The 19,313-nt window shown below is 40.4% G+C and overlaps 1 protein-coding gene across 1 annotated transcript in view; it reads right to left on the bottom strand.

Moving 5' to 3' along the window:
• Positions 1–19,313, bottom strand: part of LOC126106318 (serine/threonine-protein kinase PAK mbt) — a 120,421-nt gene that overhangs the window by 33,191 nt on the left and 67,917 nt on the right. The window contains exons 4-5 of the mRNA XM_049912553.1: positions 12,124–12,492; positions 7,618–7,806 (exon numbers count right to left, since the gene is read on the bottom strand). Of these exons, the coding sequence (XP_049768510.1) occupies positions 7,618–7,806; positions 12,124–12,492 (558 nt within the window). The remainder of the gene's footprint in view (positions 1–7,617; positions 7,807–12,123; positions 12,493–19,313) is intronic.

Raw genomic sequence — 19,313 nt, forward strand, 5'->3', positions numbered from 1 at the left:
TGCTTGTAGCATGTTTTCACTGCTCTTATGACTGCTCTCATCATGTTCAATAAACATCCCTTGAAGAGAATACTTACATGGCCCAAACAGATGGAAGTCTGGGGGCAAAAGGTCTATCCTATGTGGATGACGCGATAGTGTTCAACCCAATTTGGTGATTTGTCCCTGGGATCTGAGACTTGTGTGAGACATGCATTGCCATGTTGGGACGAGATCTGTTTGTATTCTAGTTCAGACCAAACATGTCAGAAATGGCTCTTCAGTTCGTTTGGAGTCTTATCTTATTTATTTATTAAACCTGACTTGATAAGGGCCATTAAGACCTCTTTCACACTGGACCAGGGCTTCACACATACAGTACCTTTTTTACATCACAGTTATCTGTTGTTGTTGTGGTCTACCTACTGTTGTGGTGTACCTACTGCCACCTACAACCTTCTGAATCTGCTTAGTGTATTCATCTCTTGGTCTCCCTCTACTATTTTTACCCTCCACACTGCCCTCCAATACTAAATTGGTGACCCCTGATGCCTCAGAATATGTCCTACGTACCGATTCCTTCTTCTAGTCAAGTTGAGCCACAAATTCCTCTTATCTCCAATTCTATTCAGTATATCCTCATTAGTTATGTGATCTACCCATCTAATCTTCAGCATTCTTCTGTAGCACCACATTTCAAAAGCTTCTATTCTGTTCTTGTCTAAACTTTTTGTTTCACATCCACACGTAGCTACACTCTATACAAATACTTTCAGAAAAGACTTTGTGACATTTAAATCTATACTCGATGTTAACAAATTTCTTTTCTTCAGAAATACTTTCCTTGCCATTGCCAGTCTACATTTTATATCCTCTCTACTTCGACCATCACCAGTTATTTTGCTTCCCAAATAGCAAAACTCATCTACTACTTTAAGTGTGTCATTTACTAAACTAATTTCCTTAGTATCACCTGATTTAATTAGACTACATTCCATTATCCTCGTTTTGCTTTTGTTGATGTTCCTCTTATGTCCTTCTTTCACGACACTGTCCATTCCATTAAACTGCTCTTCCAGTGCTGGCTCTGACAGGATTACAATGTCGTCGGTGAACCTCAAAGTTTTTATTCCTTCTCCACAGATTTTAATTCCTACTCCAAATTTTTCTTTTTTTTTCCTTTGCTGCTTGCTCAATATACAAACTGAATAACATCGGAGATGGGCTACAACCCTGTCTCACTCCCTTCCCAACCACTGCTTCCCTTTCATGTCCCTCGACTCTTATAACTGCCTTCTGGTTTCTGTACAAATTGTAAATAGCTTTTCGCTGCCTGTATTTCATCCCTGCCCCCTTCAGAATTTGAAAGAGAGTATTCCAGTCAACACTGTCAAAAGATTTCTCTAAGTCTACAAATGTTAGAGACATTGGTTTGCCTTTCCTTAATCTATCTTCTAAAATAAGTTGTAGAGTCAGTATTGCCTCACGTGTTCCAACATTTCTACATAATCTGAACTGATCTTCCCCAAGGTTGGCCTTCACTAGTTTTACCATTCGTCTGTAAAGAATTCATGTTTGTATTTTGCAGCCCTGACTTATTAACCTGGCAGTTCGGTAATTTTCACACCTTTCAACATGTGCTTTCATTGGGATTGGAATTATTATATTCTTCTTGAAGTCAGACTATTTCACCTGTCTCATACTCTTGCTCACAGGATGGTAGAGTTTTGTCAGGGCTGGCTCTCCCAATGCTATCAGTAGTTCTAATGGAATGTTGTCTACTCCCAGGGCCTTGTTTCGACTTCAGTCTTTCAGTGCTCTGTCAAATTCTTCACGCAGTATCATATCTCCCATTTCATCTTCATCTATGTCCTCTTTCATATCCATAATATTTCCCTCAAGTACATCACCCTTGTATAGACCCTCTATATACTCCTCCCACCTTTCTGCCTTCCCTTCTTTGCCTAGAACTCTTTTTCCATCTGAGCTCTTGATATTCATAGAAGTGAATCTCTCTTCTCTAAAGGTCTCTCCTGTAGGCAGTACCTATCTTACACCTAGTGATTTATGCCTCTAAATCCTTAGATTTGTCCTCTAGCCATCCCTGCTTTGCCATTTTGCACTTCCTATCGATTTCATTTTTGAGATATTTGTATTCATTTTTGCCTGCTTCATTTACTGCATTTTTATATTTTCTCCTTTCATCAATTACATTCAATATCTCTTCTGTTACCCAAAGATTTCTACTAGCCCTCATCTTTTTACCTACTTGATCCTTACTTGATCATCTGCTGCCTTCACTATTTCGTCTCTCATAGCTACCCATTCTTCTTCTACCATATTTCTTTCCCCTCTTCCTGTCAATCATTCCCTAATGCTCTCTCTGAAACTCTCAACAACCTCTGGTTCTTTCAGTTTATTCAGGTCCCATCTCCTTAAATTCCTTCCTTTTTGCAGTTTCTTCAGTTTCAATATGCAATTCATAACCAATAAGTTGTGGTCAGAGTCCACATCTGCCCCTGGTAATGTCTTATAGGTTACCTAAGAAATAACAGTTTAATATGTCAAATAGTATTCAAATGATTTGAGTGTTGTAAATAAAACTGACTATGAACTGGTTGGTCCTGGCAGTAGTTGTACTACTGCATCGGTAATAAAACTGGTTATGGTGAGATAAATGTACTAACCAATCTTGCATCATATGAAGTGACCCACTCCCAAGTTGAAGTTTCAAGGCACAGAAATCCACTACCATACAGCTACATGAGAATGTATAAACCTCAACATATATAAACATTTAATGTAATTACGACGATGATTATGTCAGTCAGTCAGTCAGATGATTATGGACTTCTTAAAAAGATAAACAGTGATGAACAATTATTTGTACTTTATTTTTGAAATGCATGTTTCAAAGATGATTTTGCACAAATAGATCGATTCATATTAGTATTTTCTTGTTAGAGGTAAATCTTTGTCTTTGGGCAGTTCGTAGTATACGTTTGAAGTGCGAGGGTGGAGTATAAGTTGTGTGTGTTGTGTTAGCATGGTGGTTGAGTGTAATTTGTATTGTGAAGTGAAATGACTTAAAATACAGCTCTTCAACAACAGATCCACCAGTGATCGATCATATTATTTAACAAAATGAAGCCGACATCCTCGAGATCAGTAAAACAAGTTTCATTTCAAAATTGACTCTGAGCCTACAACTAACAACAAAAAAGAAGGATAAAAAATTTGTACAGTAAAGTCTCGATTATCCGATCTTCGTGCTAACTTAGATCTGTAGTGCAGTGGACATGTTGCACTTTTTTTATTGTAAAAATGTGTGGTGATGGCTTCAAAATGGAAAAATGTGGTCGTTTCAATGGAAGAAAAACTTTAGCTTTAAAAAGAATAGACAATGGTGAAACTTTATTAAAAGTGGCGCAAGATTATAACGTCGGGAAAACAACAGTTGGAGGCTGGAAAAGGAACCACAATGAAATTGAGAAGTGGTGTTCTCAACAAGCAACCTCGGCTGTTTTGGAAGATCAGAAAACCAAGAAAAAATGTGATTATGAAAAAGTAAGTGAAGCTTTGTTCCTATCGTTTACTCAGCACAGAGATAAAAGTGTACCCATGTTGGGACCTATTTTGCAGGAAAAAGCCTTAAAGTTTCGTAACAAACTAAACGGAGGTGAACCTGATTTCACAGCTAGTGTAGGCTGGCTCGATAGATGGAAGAAAAAGACATGGAGTTCAGCAACTTAATGTCTGTGGTGAAAAGCTTTCAGCAAATTTTGAAGCTGTTCAATTGTTTAGGAATGAACTTCACAAGGTATTGGACAAGGAAAACTTAACAGGCGATCAAATTTTTAACTGCGATGAGGCTGGTCTCAATTACAAAATGTTACCGGAAAAAACATTAGCATCAAAGGCCGAATAGGCAGTGCCAGGCTAAAAAAACGTAGCAAAGAAAGAGTGACAATTCTTGCATGCAGTAATGCCACAGCAAATTTGAAAATGAAACTGTCTATGATAGGTAAGTCAAAAAACTGAGAGCATTTAAAAATGTATCTAAAAACTGTAACTCACTGGGGTATCCAGGATCTTACACTAAAATACAGAGTGAGGTAGACATAGGTATGGTTGGGGAAATGCCAGCTGACTATATAATAACTCCCAGCTGCTTCAACAAGCCTTTCAATGTAGTAACTGGAAGTAGAGAGATCTGGGAGAACAAATTTTGACACCATACTGGGGACATAGTCCGGTTCACTGACAGTTTGAAAACAGACCAAGATGTGGGGGCTGGGGTATACAGAGTGCAGCCAAGGCTGAAGAGTGCAATCTCTCGAGGGAAGATGGCCACTGTGTTTCAAGCAGAAATATCTGCTATCAGGGTGTGTGTGGAGGAGAATTTGTGGAGGTGCTATAGAGGTTGTAGCATTTTCATTTATTCAGACAGCCAAGCAGCCCTGAAAACACTGGCAGCCTCTGCAACAAGATCAAAGATTGTGGCAGAATGCCACAAAGTCCTTGTGGAGCTAGGAGAAAGCAATAGGGTAAACCTATTGTGGATCCCTAGTCACTCTGAGATTAGTGGTAATGAGCAAGCCGATAGGTTAGACAGGATAGGGGCAATGACACCATTTATTGGACCGGAACCTGTCCTGATAATCACCAAGGCAATGATCAAAATAAGAGACTGGACAATGAGAAAGCATGTAGAATATTGGGCTAAGATTCATAAGCAAAAATATGGCAAGGTATTGGTGCCGAAGCCATGTTCTAGGAGAAGTTTCTCAATCCTGGGCTTGAGCAGGAGAGAACTGAAACTCATTGTTGGACTATTGACATGACAGAGGTTAGGTGTGCAAAGACAGAATGCGTCCATGTACACTGATATCAAATTTAAGAATCTTGAGGCGAGATTCGCTAAAGTTGTAAGGGAATTAAAGAACACTCAGAAACTTCTTGCACTTAACCAAAACCGGATAGAGAATAGAATTAGTGCCATTGAGGGGAAGATACAAGCCGAGGTGGTTGTTATTCAAAAGGTGCTGTAGGAAACAAGAGGAAGAATAACAACAAAGCATATATAAAACCTCGTGATATTCAGAGCCCTGATTAGTATCCTTTGAGATGTCGACAAAGCATAAAGTCATTCAGGCGCGCAAAGCAGTTCGAGAGAAATTATGTTTGCTTAAGTTGGGGCATATCGATCGCGAAACTTTTAAACCTGTTACCGAATCTATCACCAAGATGGCTTCGTGTGATAATGATCCAATCGCTGAATTCACCAACCAGTATCCGGCCGTTAAGATAGATAGAACGTTTGGTGTCATAAAGTCATTCAGGTGTGCAAAGCAGTTCGAGAGAAATTACATTTGCTTAAGTTGCGGAATTTCAAAAAACACCTACATACAATGGAGATAATAGTAGGAGATAAAAGTAAGATGAGTGGTGTGGGCGATGAAACCACATCACATTTGGTCTTTGAATGCAAGGCATTGGAGATTAAAAGACAAAATATTCAGATCAACCAGACCTGTAGAAATTGTATATAGCAAAGCACTGGTAAATGATCTCCTTGCACTGTTCAAAGGCATTAGTTGGCTTTACTAGAGGCACAGAGAACGATACCGACACAATAAACTCTGTTTCGGTGCGGGCAGCAATGGGCTTGACCAATGTTGTTTTTGCTTCCCTGACAAAATCAGATAAAATCAAGTCTCCCATTTCACTGATTCATGTTGTAAAAAATAATAAACCAATATAAGAAGCATGAGACTACAGCAATTTCTGTCTCAATACTGCAATAACTATATTGTAAATTGAGAGATCTGTGACACAAATTAATAGTAATGGCAAGAAAACAAATAAATGGACCAGAGGGTACAAACTACAATGGAAGAAATGTTAGGTCTATTCAAAAAATTCTGGAACATTCATAATCTTGTGCCAATGGTATGTTGGAACAAAATGTGAATGGCATCGCTGCAGAAGCCTGTGTTTAATATGTAACTAATGGATCTTTCATCTTTGCAGGTCTTTTATTACTTATTGTTCAGTGCTATATCAAGTAGAACATTGTGTCACACAGTCTGCAAATTTCAAAGTGGCAGAGTTAGACAAGCAACGCATCTGAATTAAATTTTGTATGAAACTCAAGAAAACCTTTACAAAGATACATCAAATGATGCAGGAAGCCTCGAGTGATGAGTTAAGCTGTACTCAGTGTTACAAATGGTTCACATGATTTAAAAATGGCTGGGCGGAAGTTAAAGATGACACTCATTCAGGATGCCCTTCGATGTCTACTTACAACGCTCATGTCAGGAATGTCAATGAGATTGTGAGTGCCAATCGAAGACAGACTGTCCAAGACATTTCAAAAGAATTCAGTTGGATCATGTCATGAAATCGTGACACCGCATCGTGGAATGCATAGTCTTGTCGCTGAGTTTGTCCCACACCTCATGAGTCAAGACCAGAAAGATCTTTGCCTCGCAATCTGTGAAGAGCTTTTGGATATCACAAATGAGAATGAGATGTTCCTTAAGAGAATCATAACTGGTGATGAGACGTGTGTCTATGGTTACGATGTTGAGACCAAGGTCAAATATCAAAGCTGATAATTTTCTTTAACTTTGAAGGATCAGTTCATCATGAATTCATGTCACAGGGACAAACTTTTATCAGGACATGTTGCGATGCCTGTGAGAAAATGTGAGAAGGAAAGGGCCTGAAATGTGTCAAAGCAATTCATGGCTCTTGCATCACAATAACTCACCCATGCATTCATCCCTGTTGGTGCATGTCTCTTGCACAAAAAATGAAATCACTACACTGTCTCATTCTCTGTACTCTCCAGACCTGCCCCCCCCCCCCATTTTTTTTTGTTTCCAAAGCTGAAGATCCCATTGAAATTTGTAGATAGCACTTCATGCAATCCAGCAAGAAGCATATGTACCAAGACTGTTTCCAGAAGGGGAAACGGCATTGGGAGCAGTGTATCAATAGTGGAGGAGAGTATTTTGAAGGAGACCATGCACAATACATAAAAGGTAAGTGTAGAAAAATGTTGTGGACAAAGTTCTGGAATTTCTTTGAAAAGACCTCATAGTTGTAAGTGCTCCAAAATTTACATCAAAGTAGGAAGAAAGGAAGGTTAGGATTTAATGTCCCTCCGATCACATGGTCATTAAAGGCTTTGAAACACAAGTTCAGATGAGAAAGGATGTTGGCCGTGTTCTTTTTAAATGAAGCATTCCACCAGCTGATTTAAGCAATTTAGGGAAATCAATGAAAAACACAAATCCGGACGGCCTGAAGGAAATTTAAATTGTTGTCTTCTCAAATACAACTCAAATGTACTAGCCAGCCAAATAGGTGATCAATGGATCAAGGAATCTTTTCGCTGGATTGCAGAAGATAAGACCAAAGCAATGAAATGATGGAAGTTGGGTAGGGGGCATGCAGGAGTAACATGGCTGTGTATGGCTGAGGAATGCAATGCACGGAGCAGGCCTTTATTCAATTGTGGATGTTAAATATCAGCTGCTGCTGCAGCTGATGATGATGATGATGATGATGATGATGATGATGACAAATATCAATACCATCCAACAAACAAAATACACAAAAACTTGCCTCATTGAATAGAAGTTCCCGCCGCTGCTGTTTCCGGAGATCCATCTTTTTGACAGCAACCTGGCGGCCTGTCGACTTCTCCACAGCAATGCACACAGTTCCTGTAGAGCCTTCACCAATTTTGGTGAACTGCTCCAGGTTTTCACGTGGGTCACCAGGGCTCACCACCATTTGAAGAGCAGCTCTGAACTGTGACAAAATGAGAATAACACCTGACATTAGCTTTTATACACTAAATTATGCTGAATAGCAATCAATAAATAGTAAAAACAGTATTAAAAATAATAATAATTTTAAAAATCATGGAGATACAAATTTGCACCCACAACTGCGAAAAAAGATAACTCTCTTTCCTTTGCAATTGTAGGTACATGATGTGGAGAGTGGTTTATACCACTTTTGGTTAGATTTCAAATAATGATTATGTCAACAGCTCAATTATTATAAATAAAATTGGTACAGGCAAAGGCAAGAACATTGCATCATTTACAAACTTCTACATTTTTCTTGAATCAGATATTAGATACAATATTGGCTAGCAATTAAATACATTGCCTATATAAAAATTAAGATATAATGAAGAAAGGAAATGATCCAAAAGGTTTAACAACATAAAAAAGTGAAACTTAAGGTAAACATGAACACTACTCAGGGACTAGGTGTTAGACCTATTACAAGTGGACAACTGCTGCCTAAAATGCAGTACAAGGAGCGATCTTCAATAGTGGAGCAGGTGATCAGCATGTCACCAAACCCTCCAGTATTTATTGCCAGTAGATGAATCCTGGAAATGCTGCTACTTTTGCAGCTCCTCATCTGGTCTCAAGAGGCTCAGTAGGCCATGCTCCACACCTGTCTACCTGAAAACAATCTCAGGTGGTAGAAGGAATAGAACGGGACTTTCCACAGAAAAATACGGTTAACATTGAATACTGAGGGCATTAAAGATGAAGCACAAATTCAGATAGAACAAAGATAATGAAAGAAAACCTCAGTATCCTTTTCAAAGGTAATGGCCTGACATCAAGTTAGTGATACCACTAAAAGTCTATAGCAAAATGACTAGATAGGGATCTGAGCTCCACTGCTACAGAAGAAAGGTCCAGTGCTTTAACCATGGCACCACCTCAATGGTAATAATGTTTGTTACACACATTCAGAATTTATATCCCCACCAATAACTGAAGGTGGACAGACTTGGAGTGTAACAACAACTTTGGAGGTGCATTCAATAAATTGAAGTTTTATCCACAGAACTATAAGTTTTTATCAAATGTAAAATCAGTTAAGAGGATGGAATCTTATCCATACAGTCACTGAGACTGCAGTTATCTATGAAATGTCACCCTGAGAGAGTAAATTAATGGAGTGATGGGGTGGGGGCATCTACATCTACCTCTACATGGATACTCTGCAAATCACATTCAAGTGCCTGGCAGAGGGTTCATCGAACCACCTCCACAATTCTCTATTATTCCAATCTCGTATAGTGCACGGAAAGAATAAACACCTATGTCTTTCCATACAAGCTCTGATTTCCCATATTTTATCGTGGTGATCATTCCGCCCTATGTAGGTTGGTGTCAACAAAATATTTTCGCATTCAGAGGAGAAAGTTGGTACCTGGAATTGCGTGAGACGATTCTGTCGCCAACGAAAAACGTCTTTCTTTTAATGATTTCCAGCCCAAATCCTGTATCATCTCTGTGACACTCTCTCCCATATTTCGCGACAATACAAAACATGCTGCCTTTCTTTGAACTTTTTCGATGTACTCCGGCAGTCCTATCTGGTAAGGATCCCACACCATGCAGCATTATTCCAAAAGATGACAGACAAGCATAGTGTAGATTACACTGATTTATCATGTAACCGAAGTTTAACGTGTTCCTTTTAGCACTCATGTGGAAGACCTTACACTTTTCGTTATTTAGGGTCAACTGCCACTATTCACATCATTCAGCTGTCTTTTCTAAATCGTTTTGCAGTTTGTTTTGATCTTCTGATGACTTTATTAGTCGAAAAACGACAGCATCACCTGCAAGATGGATGCTCAGATTGTCTCCAAAATCATTTATATAGATAAGGAACAGCAAAGGGCCTATAACACTACCTTGGGGAATGCCAGAAATCACTTCTGTTTTACTCGATGACTTTCCGTCAATTACTATGAACTGTGACCCCTCTGACAGCAAATCACAAATCCAGTCACATAACTGGGATGATATTCCATAAGCACGCAATTTCACTAGGAGAAGCTTGTGTGGTACAGTGTCAAAAGCCTTCCGGAAATCCAGAAATACGGAATCAATCTGAAATCCCTTGTCAATAGCACTCAACACTTCATGTAAATAAAGAGCTAGTTGTGTTTCACAGGAACAATATTCTCTAAATCATATTGACTGTGTGTCAATAGACCATATTCTTCAAGGTAATTCATAATGTTTGAACACAATATATGTTCTAAAATCCTGCTGCATATCGACATTAATGATATGGGCCTGAAATTTAGTGGATTACTCCTACTACCTTTCTTGAATATTGGTGTGACCTGTGCAACTTTCCGGTCTTTGGGTACGGATCTTTCATCGAGCAAATGGGTGTATATGATTGTTAAGTATGGAGCTACTGCATCAGCATACTCCTAAAGGATCCTAACTGGTATACAGTCTGGACCTGAACACTTGCTTTTATTAAGTGATTTAAGTTGCTTCACTACTCCGAGGATATTTTCTTCTATGTTACTCATGTTGGCAGCTGTTCTCGATTCGAATTCTGGAATATTTACTTCATCTTCTTCTGTGAAGGCATTTCGGAATGCTGTGTTTAGTAACTCTGCTTTGGCAGCACTGTCTTCGATACTATCTCCATTGCTATCGAGCAGAGAAGGCATTGATTGTTTCTTGCCACTAACATACTTCACATACAACCAGAATTTCTTTGGATTTTCTGCCAGGTTTCGAGACAAAGTTTCATTGTGGAGACTGTTATAGGCCTCTTGCATTGAAGTCCATGCTAAATTTCAAGCTTCTGTAAAAGATTACCAATCTTGGGGATAAATTTGGCATGTTTGTTTCGTTGTTTCTGCAACAGTGTTCTAACCCTTTTTGTGTACCAATGAGGATCAGCTCCGTCGTTCGTTCATTTATTTGGTGTAAATCTCTCAATTGCAGCCAATACTATTTCTTTGAATTCAAGCGACATCTGGTCTGCATTTATATTATTAATTTGGGATGAGTGGAGATTGTCTCTTAGGAAGGAGTCAAGTGAATTTTTATCTGCTATTTTGAATAAGTATATTTTTTGCTTGTTTTTTGAAGATTTGGGGATTACAATATTCATTCTCGCTATGACAACTCTGTGTTCACTAATCCCTGAATCGGTTTTGTGCTTGTTATTAACTCAGGATTATTTGTTGCTAAAGAGGTCAAGTGTGTTTTCACAACCGTTTACTATCCGTGTGAACTGCTAGAAATAATTTTCAGAGAATGCATTTAGCACAATTTCAGATGATATTTTATGCGTACCTCCAGAATTAAACATGTATTTTCACCAACATATCAAGGGTAAATCAAAGTCACCACCAATTATTATCGTATGAGTCGGGTACATATTTGAAATCAAACTCAAGTTTTCTTTGAAACTTTCAACAACTGTATCATCTGAATTGGGAGGTCGGTAAAAGGATCCAATTATTATTTTTTTCTGGTTGCCAACAATGACCTCTACCCATATTAATTCACAGGAAGTATCTACTTCAACTTTGCGACTAGATAAACTACTTCTGACAGCAACAAACATGCCACCGCCAACCGTATTTAGCCTATCCTTTCGGAACACCGTTAGATTTCAGCTGAGCTTATATCCAGCTTTAGTGGGCTTTCAGCGCCTATAACGATTTGAGGATCAGTGCTTTCTATTAGCACTTGGAGCTCTGGTTTCCCAACACAGCTACGACAATTTACAACTGTTATACCAAAGGTTCCTGTATCTACTCAGGGTTGGAGGTGTGTGTGTGTGTGAACAGAAATCAGCATAGTCTCAGGCTATGAGGGTAATGGTATAGAAGGATGTGTTAGGACAATTCCAATACGTGTAACTCAGAGAAACTGCTATAGGAGGGGGGGATACAGGAAGCACAGGTTACCAAGCAGACATAAAAGTCGAGTACATTACACTCAGGAGCATGTTCCACCCCTGGCTAGTCAATTCTGCACTCAGCCACAGTCAGGCACTGGTAGTCCATTTTTTGGTGGTTGTGCCCACACGAAGGACTATAGCAAAGTTACAACATAGCTAGTATACGACACGACCCTTTTCACATGCAGCCCCAATCTCAGGCAAGACACGGTATGCCTGTAACAGGACTGGAGTAGGACCTAAGGAGTGGGTGCACAGAACACGTCTCTTACACGGGACTTCCACAAACATGGGACCTACCAGACGAGGGTTTAGAAGCACGTGCGGCACAAATACACACAGGTCGTATCACTTCACCGAAATTACCTGCTCGTGGGTGAGCCTCTGTTGCTCGTGCTGTGGCGGCTTAGCTCCTCCCCCACTGCCGGCAGCAGCAGCCTGGGGGGCGACCCCAGACGACGGCTGTGGTGTGGCAGCAGTGGGCGGGAGCTGCGGCTGTGCCGGCGGTAAGTGCTGCTGCGGGGGCGGCTGGTGGGGCGGAGGCGGGTGCTGCTGCTGGGGCGACGGGCCGAGCGGCGAGTGGTCCCTGCTGCCCCCCACCGCGGGCCGCACGTGGCCGTGGTTGTGGTTGTGATTCCTGTCACGATCCGCCACCGCGTGCGGCTGTGCCTCGCCGACATTAGGGGTAGCAGCGTGGTGCGACGTTCGTCCGTCCGTGGGGGGCAAGTGGCTGACCTGTAAAACAGAAAGCTTTCATTCATCTGTGAAGTCAATAAAAGAAAAAAAGAAAACTCTGAATGGTAACACTGCGATGTCAGTAAAGCAAATTATACAAACCTCTGCCATGTTTTACGTTATTAAAACCCACAGGGCACGGAGTAGGATAAGTATATCTGTTCTCAACTGAAACTTTGGTTTGGACAACATTGGTTTACTAACCACGGACCTATTGGAGGTGGTATGCCCTTACACAGGAGACTTTTCATCTTAGTTGAAGGGCCAGAAATATGCTGTATCCCACGTTTCTGTAGGAGTCTACCAATATTACCAGATAATGGGCCGGCATAAGGTAGATACTCGACTACTGGATTCTCGTCCCCAGTCTCAGTCTCAGTCTCAACCTCTTTCTCTATCAAAATAAAAAAAGTCAGAAAACCTAATAAATAGGGACAGAGGTTTCCATTTAAATAAGGCTTGGGGTCGAGCGATCTCACAAGCCATCACATTCACCAGACCTGGAAGACATTAGGAGAATTTGCATTACAAAGCATGTCAGGGCAGGCTCTGAAAAACAAAGAAAAATCAAAGGGCATTTGGGCATCGGGAATGGAACCCGTCTATAAGTGGCACTGCACAAACAATAGTTCATAGTCTGGTAGAATTTTTTTGGTTTATGTTTTGCTTTAGGGGGCAAAAAACAACTGGGCACATACACACCAGGTCAAAACTATAGAACACAAAGACAGAGAGGAGTTAAAAAACGACTATACGACAATCCCAATTGACATAATAGAAGACAGCTAAAAACTGGTACATGGAGAAAGAGCTAAAACATACACCATACGGAAACTGAGGTCCAAAACTAAAAATTAAATGGCCTTTGCCATATTGCTTTGGCGGATAAAAAGTAAAACGCGGTCGGCAGCCCATGTGTCATTTGCTAAAATGGCTGATAAATCAGACCGCAAACCCAAACTGGAACATAAACGGTTAATAAATGGGCATTCCATAAGAAGTGGTGGACTGTTAAAACCTGGACACAATGTGTACAAAGAGGTGGGATGGCACCACTTATCAAATGATCTACATCTACATTTATACTCCGCAAGCCACCCAACGGTGTGTGGTGGAGGGCACTTAACGTGCCACTGTCATTACCTCCCTTTTCTGTTCCAGTCGCGTATGGTTCATGGGAGGAACGACTATCTGAAAGCCTCCGTGCGCACTCGAATCTCTCTAATTTTACATTCGTGATCTCCTCGGGAGGTATAAGTAGGGGGAAGCGTATGGTTCATGGGAGGAATGACTATCTGAAAGCCTCCGTGCGCGCTCGAATCTCTCTAATTTTACATTCGTGATCTCCTCGGGAGGTATAAGTAGGGGGAAGCAATATATTCAATACCTCATCCAGAAACGCACCCTCTCGAAACCTGAACAGCAAGCTACACCGCAATGCAGAGCGCCTCTCTTGCAGAGTCTGCCACTTGAGTTTGCTAAACATCTCCGTAACGCTATCACGGTTACCAAATAACCCTGTGACGAAACGCGCCGCTCTTCTTTGGATCTTCTCTCTCTCTTCCGTCAACCCGATTTGGTACGGATCCCACATTGATGAGCAATACTCAAGTATAGGTCGAACGAGTGTTTTGTAAGCCACCTCCTTTGTTGATGGACTACATTTTCTAAGGACTCTCCCAATGAATCTCAACCTGGTACCCACCTTACCAACAATTAATTTTATATGATCATTCCACTTCAAATCGTTCCGCACGCATACTCCCAGATATTTTACAGAAGTAACTTCTACCAGTGTTTGTTCCGCTATCATGTAATCATACAATAAAGGATCCTTCTTTCTATGTATTCGCAATACATTACATTTGTCTATGTTAAGGGTCAGTTGCCACTCCCTGCACCAAGTGCCTATCCGCTGCAGATCTTCCTGCATTTCGCTACAATTTTCTAATGCTGCAACTTCTCTGTATACTACAGCATCATCCGCGAAAAGCCGCATGGAACTTCCGACACTATCTACTAAAGCTGGATATAAGCTCAGCCGAAATCTAACGGTTTTCCGAAAGGATAGGCTAAATACGGTTGGCGGTGGCATGTTTGTTGCTGTCAGAAGTAGTTTATCTTGTCGCAAAGTTGAAGTAGATACTTCCTGTGAATTAATATGGGTAGAGGTCATTGTTGGCAACCAACTATCTACTAGGTCATTTATATATATTGTGAAAAGCAATGGTCCCATAACACTCCCCTGTGGCACACCAGAGGTTACTTTAACGTCTGTAGACGTCTCTCCATTGATAACAACATGCTGTGTTCTGTTTGCTAAAAACTCTTCAATCCAGCCACAGTCAGTCCCAGAGCCATTAGTGTATACAAAGGTACTATCGTGAAGATCTTTGCAAAGGTTGTGAAAGTGAATTTTTGTAGTATACAAGAAACTTGGGTCTTAACTTATTCTAGCCTTTATATACCCTTCCTTTTTCCTCTTACACAAGATTTTAATTCTCTTAGTAACCATGGCTTACTTTTATATGGATTTTCTGGATATCTCTTTAGGACAGAGGCTTTCAAATAATGACACAAATTTACTGTGGAATGAACTGAATTTGACCCCGGCATCTGTTTCTATACATACCTAATCCCCTACTATCTCTTTCAACTTATTCTGAAAACACTATACCCTGTTCTCATTAATAAGCCTCACTGCTTTTGGTATGAACCTGCCTCAGGGCTGTCAGGTGTTATATTGTTTATTTCCATTAATGGTGCACGATGATCAGGTAGTACATTAACAACTGGGTACACATTAACCCTTTCACTGCTCCAGACGTAAATATACGCTAATCGTTTCAGTGCTCCAGACATATATATACTATTTGCTATAAAAATTACTTACAATGGTTCCCTGCTACAGTCGTATAGTTACGTATAACGCCGACAATCGGGCCAGCGAGTCGGAGGTAACTGTTGCGCAAGTATGCAGTTTAATTGTTGGAATACTAGGAAATACCTGAACGACTATTGAATGCTGAATACTCTTTCTGCTGAGTTCATTCGTATCGCTATATTACCTAGTTTGTGATCGGCCGTTTCCGCATCACCGAATAAAATGACGCGACGTTACCGTCCGTTTACAGACGATGAGCTGCTGAGTATTCTAAACCAAAGTGACGACGAGGACATCATCATGCCCAATCCAGCTGATTATGGGTGGACAGATAATGATGACGACGAGCTGGCACATAAATCTGTCACCACAAATATAAGAAATATTTGTGAACCAACAAACATTGAACCTGTAAATGCAGATCCAGATTTTGATGTTATCGTCGATTCTTTCTCAGATTCCGAAGAAGAGCCTGAGCGTGTGCCTGAAAAATCTCCTAAGAGACACGAAACAGTTGATTTTAGATGGATAGACTGATTTGGACCATAAAGTGTATAATTTCGATAACAGTGGTTCCGATCGCAAAATCGTCAATTTATATGATCTATGTATTGTATACAACTGCTTCCAAGCTTTTTTTTTGGCCAAGAAATTGTGAGCTACATAGCTGAGCAATGTAATTTATATTATGAACACCTTTGAAATGATGCCAGTGAAAAATCAAGACTGCGACGTTGGAAAAAAACAAACAGTGACGAAGTTTACTGTTTCCTTGCTGTAAATTTCCTGATGGCTCAAGTGAGAGAAAATGAAATAAACAGTTATTGGACCAATGATCAGTTACTGTCTACTCCAATGTTTGCGCAAATCATGCCGAGAGATAGATATCTTCTGTTACTTAGAATGTTACATTTTGCTGATAACAGTAAGTACCCTGGAGATGACAAAATCTGGAAATTACGCCGAATTGTGGATCACTTAAGAAAAGTATTTCCAGGTGCTTTCCATCCTTTTAAAAATTTGTGCATTGACGAAAGTTTAGTTCTCTTCAAAGGTCGTGTCTTCTTCAAGCAGTACATTCCCTCCAAATGCCTCCGATCTGGTGTAAATTTTTTTGTGTTATGTGATTGGGAAACTGGTTATATCCTCGACTTTATTATTTATGTGGGTGCAGCAACAGACATAAAAAAAGAAACTGACTTCAGTGTAAATGTTGGAATACCTGGGAGCATTGTTCTCACTTTGCTTGAACGTTACCTTGGTAAAGGTCACACATTATATGTTGACAATTGGTACACTAGCCGAACGTTATTTTGTTATTTGCACGGCAGAGTGACTTAATGTCAGTGGAACTGTGAGAACTAACCGCAAAGGCATGCGTGTTTTATCAAAAAAAAACTTAGAAAAGGCGAGATCGAGTTTATGTCAACAGATAAACGTCTTGCTCTGAAGTGGTAGGACAAGCGGGAAGTGAGGATGCTTTCAACTCTTCATACAACCGACATTACAGCGACTGACAAAATTGACAGAACCACGAATGAACCAGAAACAAAACCAGCTTGCATCGTAAGCTACACTGAAAACATGGGGGCCGTCGACAGGAGCGACATGATGCTAAGTTCAGTAGAATGTGTACAAAAACTGTAAAGCAGTATAAAAAAGTATTTTTTCATGTGGTGGACCTGTCTCTGCTCAACGCGCATGCATTATATAAAACTCAAACGGGACGAAATATTTCAGTATCCGATTTTCAACAGAAACTTATCAAGGAGATCCTAGAGATTCACCACCAACCACAAACAGAGGGACGTCATGGAAGGAGATCGGCTGATGGCGACAATCCCTTACGCCTAACCGAGCGCCACTTTATCTCGCTAATCCCAGGAACTTCAAAGAAGAAGGCCGCCCAGAGAAGGTGTATTGTATGTGCAAAACATGATAAACGAAGTGACACAAGATACATTTGTGTAAAATGTAATGTGCCTTCATGTTTGAAGTATTACTAATGTAATATGTTTTGTATTTTTTTTTTCTCCTAATAAAGTACCTTTTTTGAACAAAATAAGGCTTTCTGAACAAAGATTAAAAAAAAGGAAAGATTTACACTGACAATATTGGCTTTTGCGTCACAATTTTATCTCAATAATAACGGTAGACTGCTACAGTCATATATATATATGCACCGGGTGAAAATATCGCGCACAGGGCGGGAGCCACTGAGAGTAAATGTGCAGTGAAAGGGTTAATTGTTCCAGCCTGAGCACTGTCTATAAAAATGTTATCCCTTCAGTGTCCTACTATCTGGCTCCACACTAGTAGGAAAACTGACTAATGAATTGAGACTGAAACGCCCGAATAATGATTACAGCTCATTTTTACTGTCTGTATCTTTTAAAATTTAAACTGAAATCTCCTCAAATTCGTAAATGTTTCTTGTCTGACAGGTAACTCAATAATACATCTGTATTTCTCTCTAGAGGGGCTCTGCAAACTTACAATTTCCACAGAAGTATTCTGCAGTACGAGCTCACAAGCACTTGCTTCTAGGTTCTGACTGACACACAAACTACTTGCTTCAAAATTTCTGAATTTGTGTCCAACTTTCACATATGTCCTTTCTCCATGTTAACTTTACACAAAAATGATGCTGGTCTATATTATCACTGATGTTTAACTTCACCACCCCTCTGATTACATAATGTTCAGAGAGATAGAGAACATCTATCACTTCAGATTTTTCCACATCTTCTACACATACAAGAAGCTCCTGTATGTTGTTTTCCAACCCAGTAATGTTATGGAGAAACAAAGTAATTTTATTCTTCTGGAAACTGTTACATATATTACGGTCCTGTTCAGCACTACTTTCTTTTGATACTGTCTGTCTGTAACCTGATTCTACACTAAAATCTGTATCTCTCTGACTACAGTATCCATCAGGATTTTCTTTTATGTGCCAGTGCCCTCCAACAAAGAGCCTGCTGCAACACGATTTGTGTCATTTACGTGGAATCATAGGTCTTTGTACTTAAGGAGACAACGTTGAGGACTCGGCATATTATTCAGATGTGGCTGTGATATCGAAAATCTTCTCTCTCTTTCTCCGCCAGTTGATAACATCAAGAACAGAAAAATTTGTTCAAGAATTTAATTCTGGAGTTATTCGAGCGATTAAAGGATTTCATTGACATACGAAGACAACTGACAGAAGACCATCCTCAGAACGGATATTTCTGTCCCATGTTCGATAACAACTTCATGGCTGTATTTTCACCTAGCAGATACTCCAGGGTGTCCATGTCTGTGTCGATGCCGCTCATGCCTGGCGGGGGAGGAGACCAATAAGACATATTAGCAGCTGACCAGCCTTATCACCACCCACAACATTCTCACCAAATGCGAGCAACGCCTGTACATTCCCACACACAGGACATGCTACCAGATAGACAAATCAATTATGGAGCTTTCGGAGTCGTTTGGGCGGTGACGGACTCTAGGGACGGGCCACGCGTCGCGCTCAAGAAGTTGCCCAACGTCTTCCAGTCGCTCATCTCGTCCAAGTGCGTCTTCTGGGAGCTCAAAATTCTCTGCTTCTTCAAGCACGAGAACGTGCTGCCCACGTTGGACATCCTCCAGCAGCCGCACCTTGACTTCTTCCAGGAAATCTATGTGATCACAGAACTCCTGTAGAGTGAACTACACAAAATAGTAGTATCTCCCCAGTACCTGTCTGCTGACAACATCGGAGTCTTCTACTACCAGATCTTTACAGGTCTGAAATACCTGCATTCTGCAAGCATCTTGCACCACAATATAAAACCGGGGAATCTACTTGTCAACAGCAATTGTGTCCTCAAGATCTGCAACTTCAGGTTGGCACCCGTAGATGAGCCAGACCAGTCAAAGCACATGGTGCAAGAGGTGGTGACGTAGTACA

This window comes from Schistocerca cancellata, chromosome 10 (assembly GCF_023864275.1).
Source record: "Schistocerca cancellata isolate TAMUIC-IGC-003103 chromosome 10, iqSchCanc2.1, whole genome shotgun sequence".
Classification (NCBI taxonomy): Eukaryota; Metazoa; Arthropoda; class Insecta; order Orthoptera; family Acrididae; genus Schistocerca; species Schistocerca cancellata.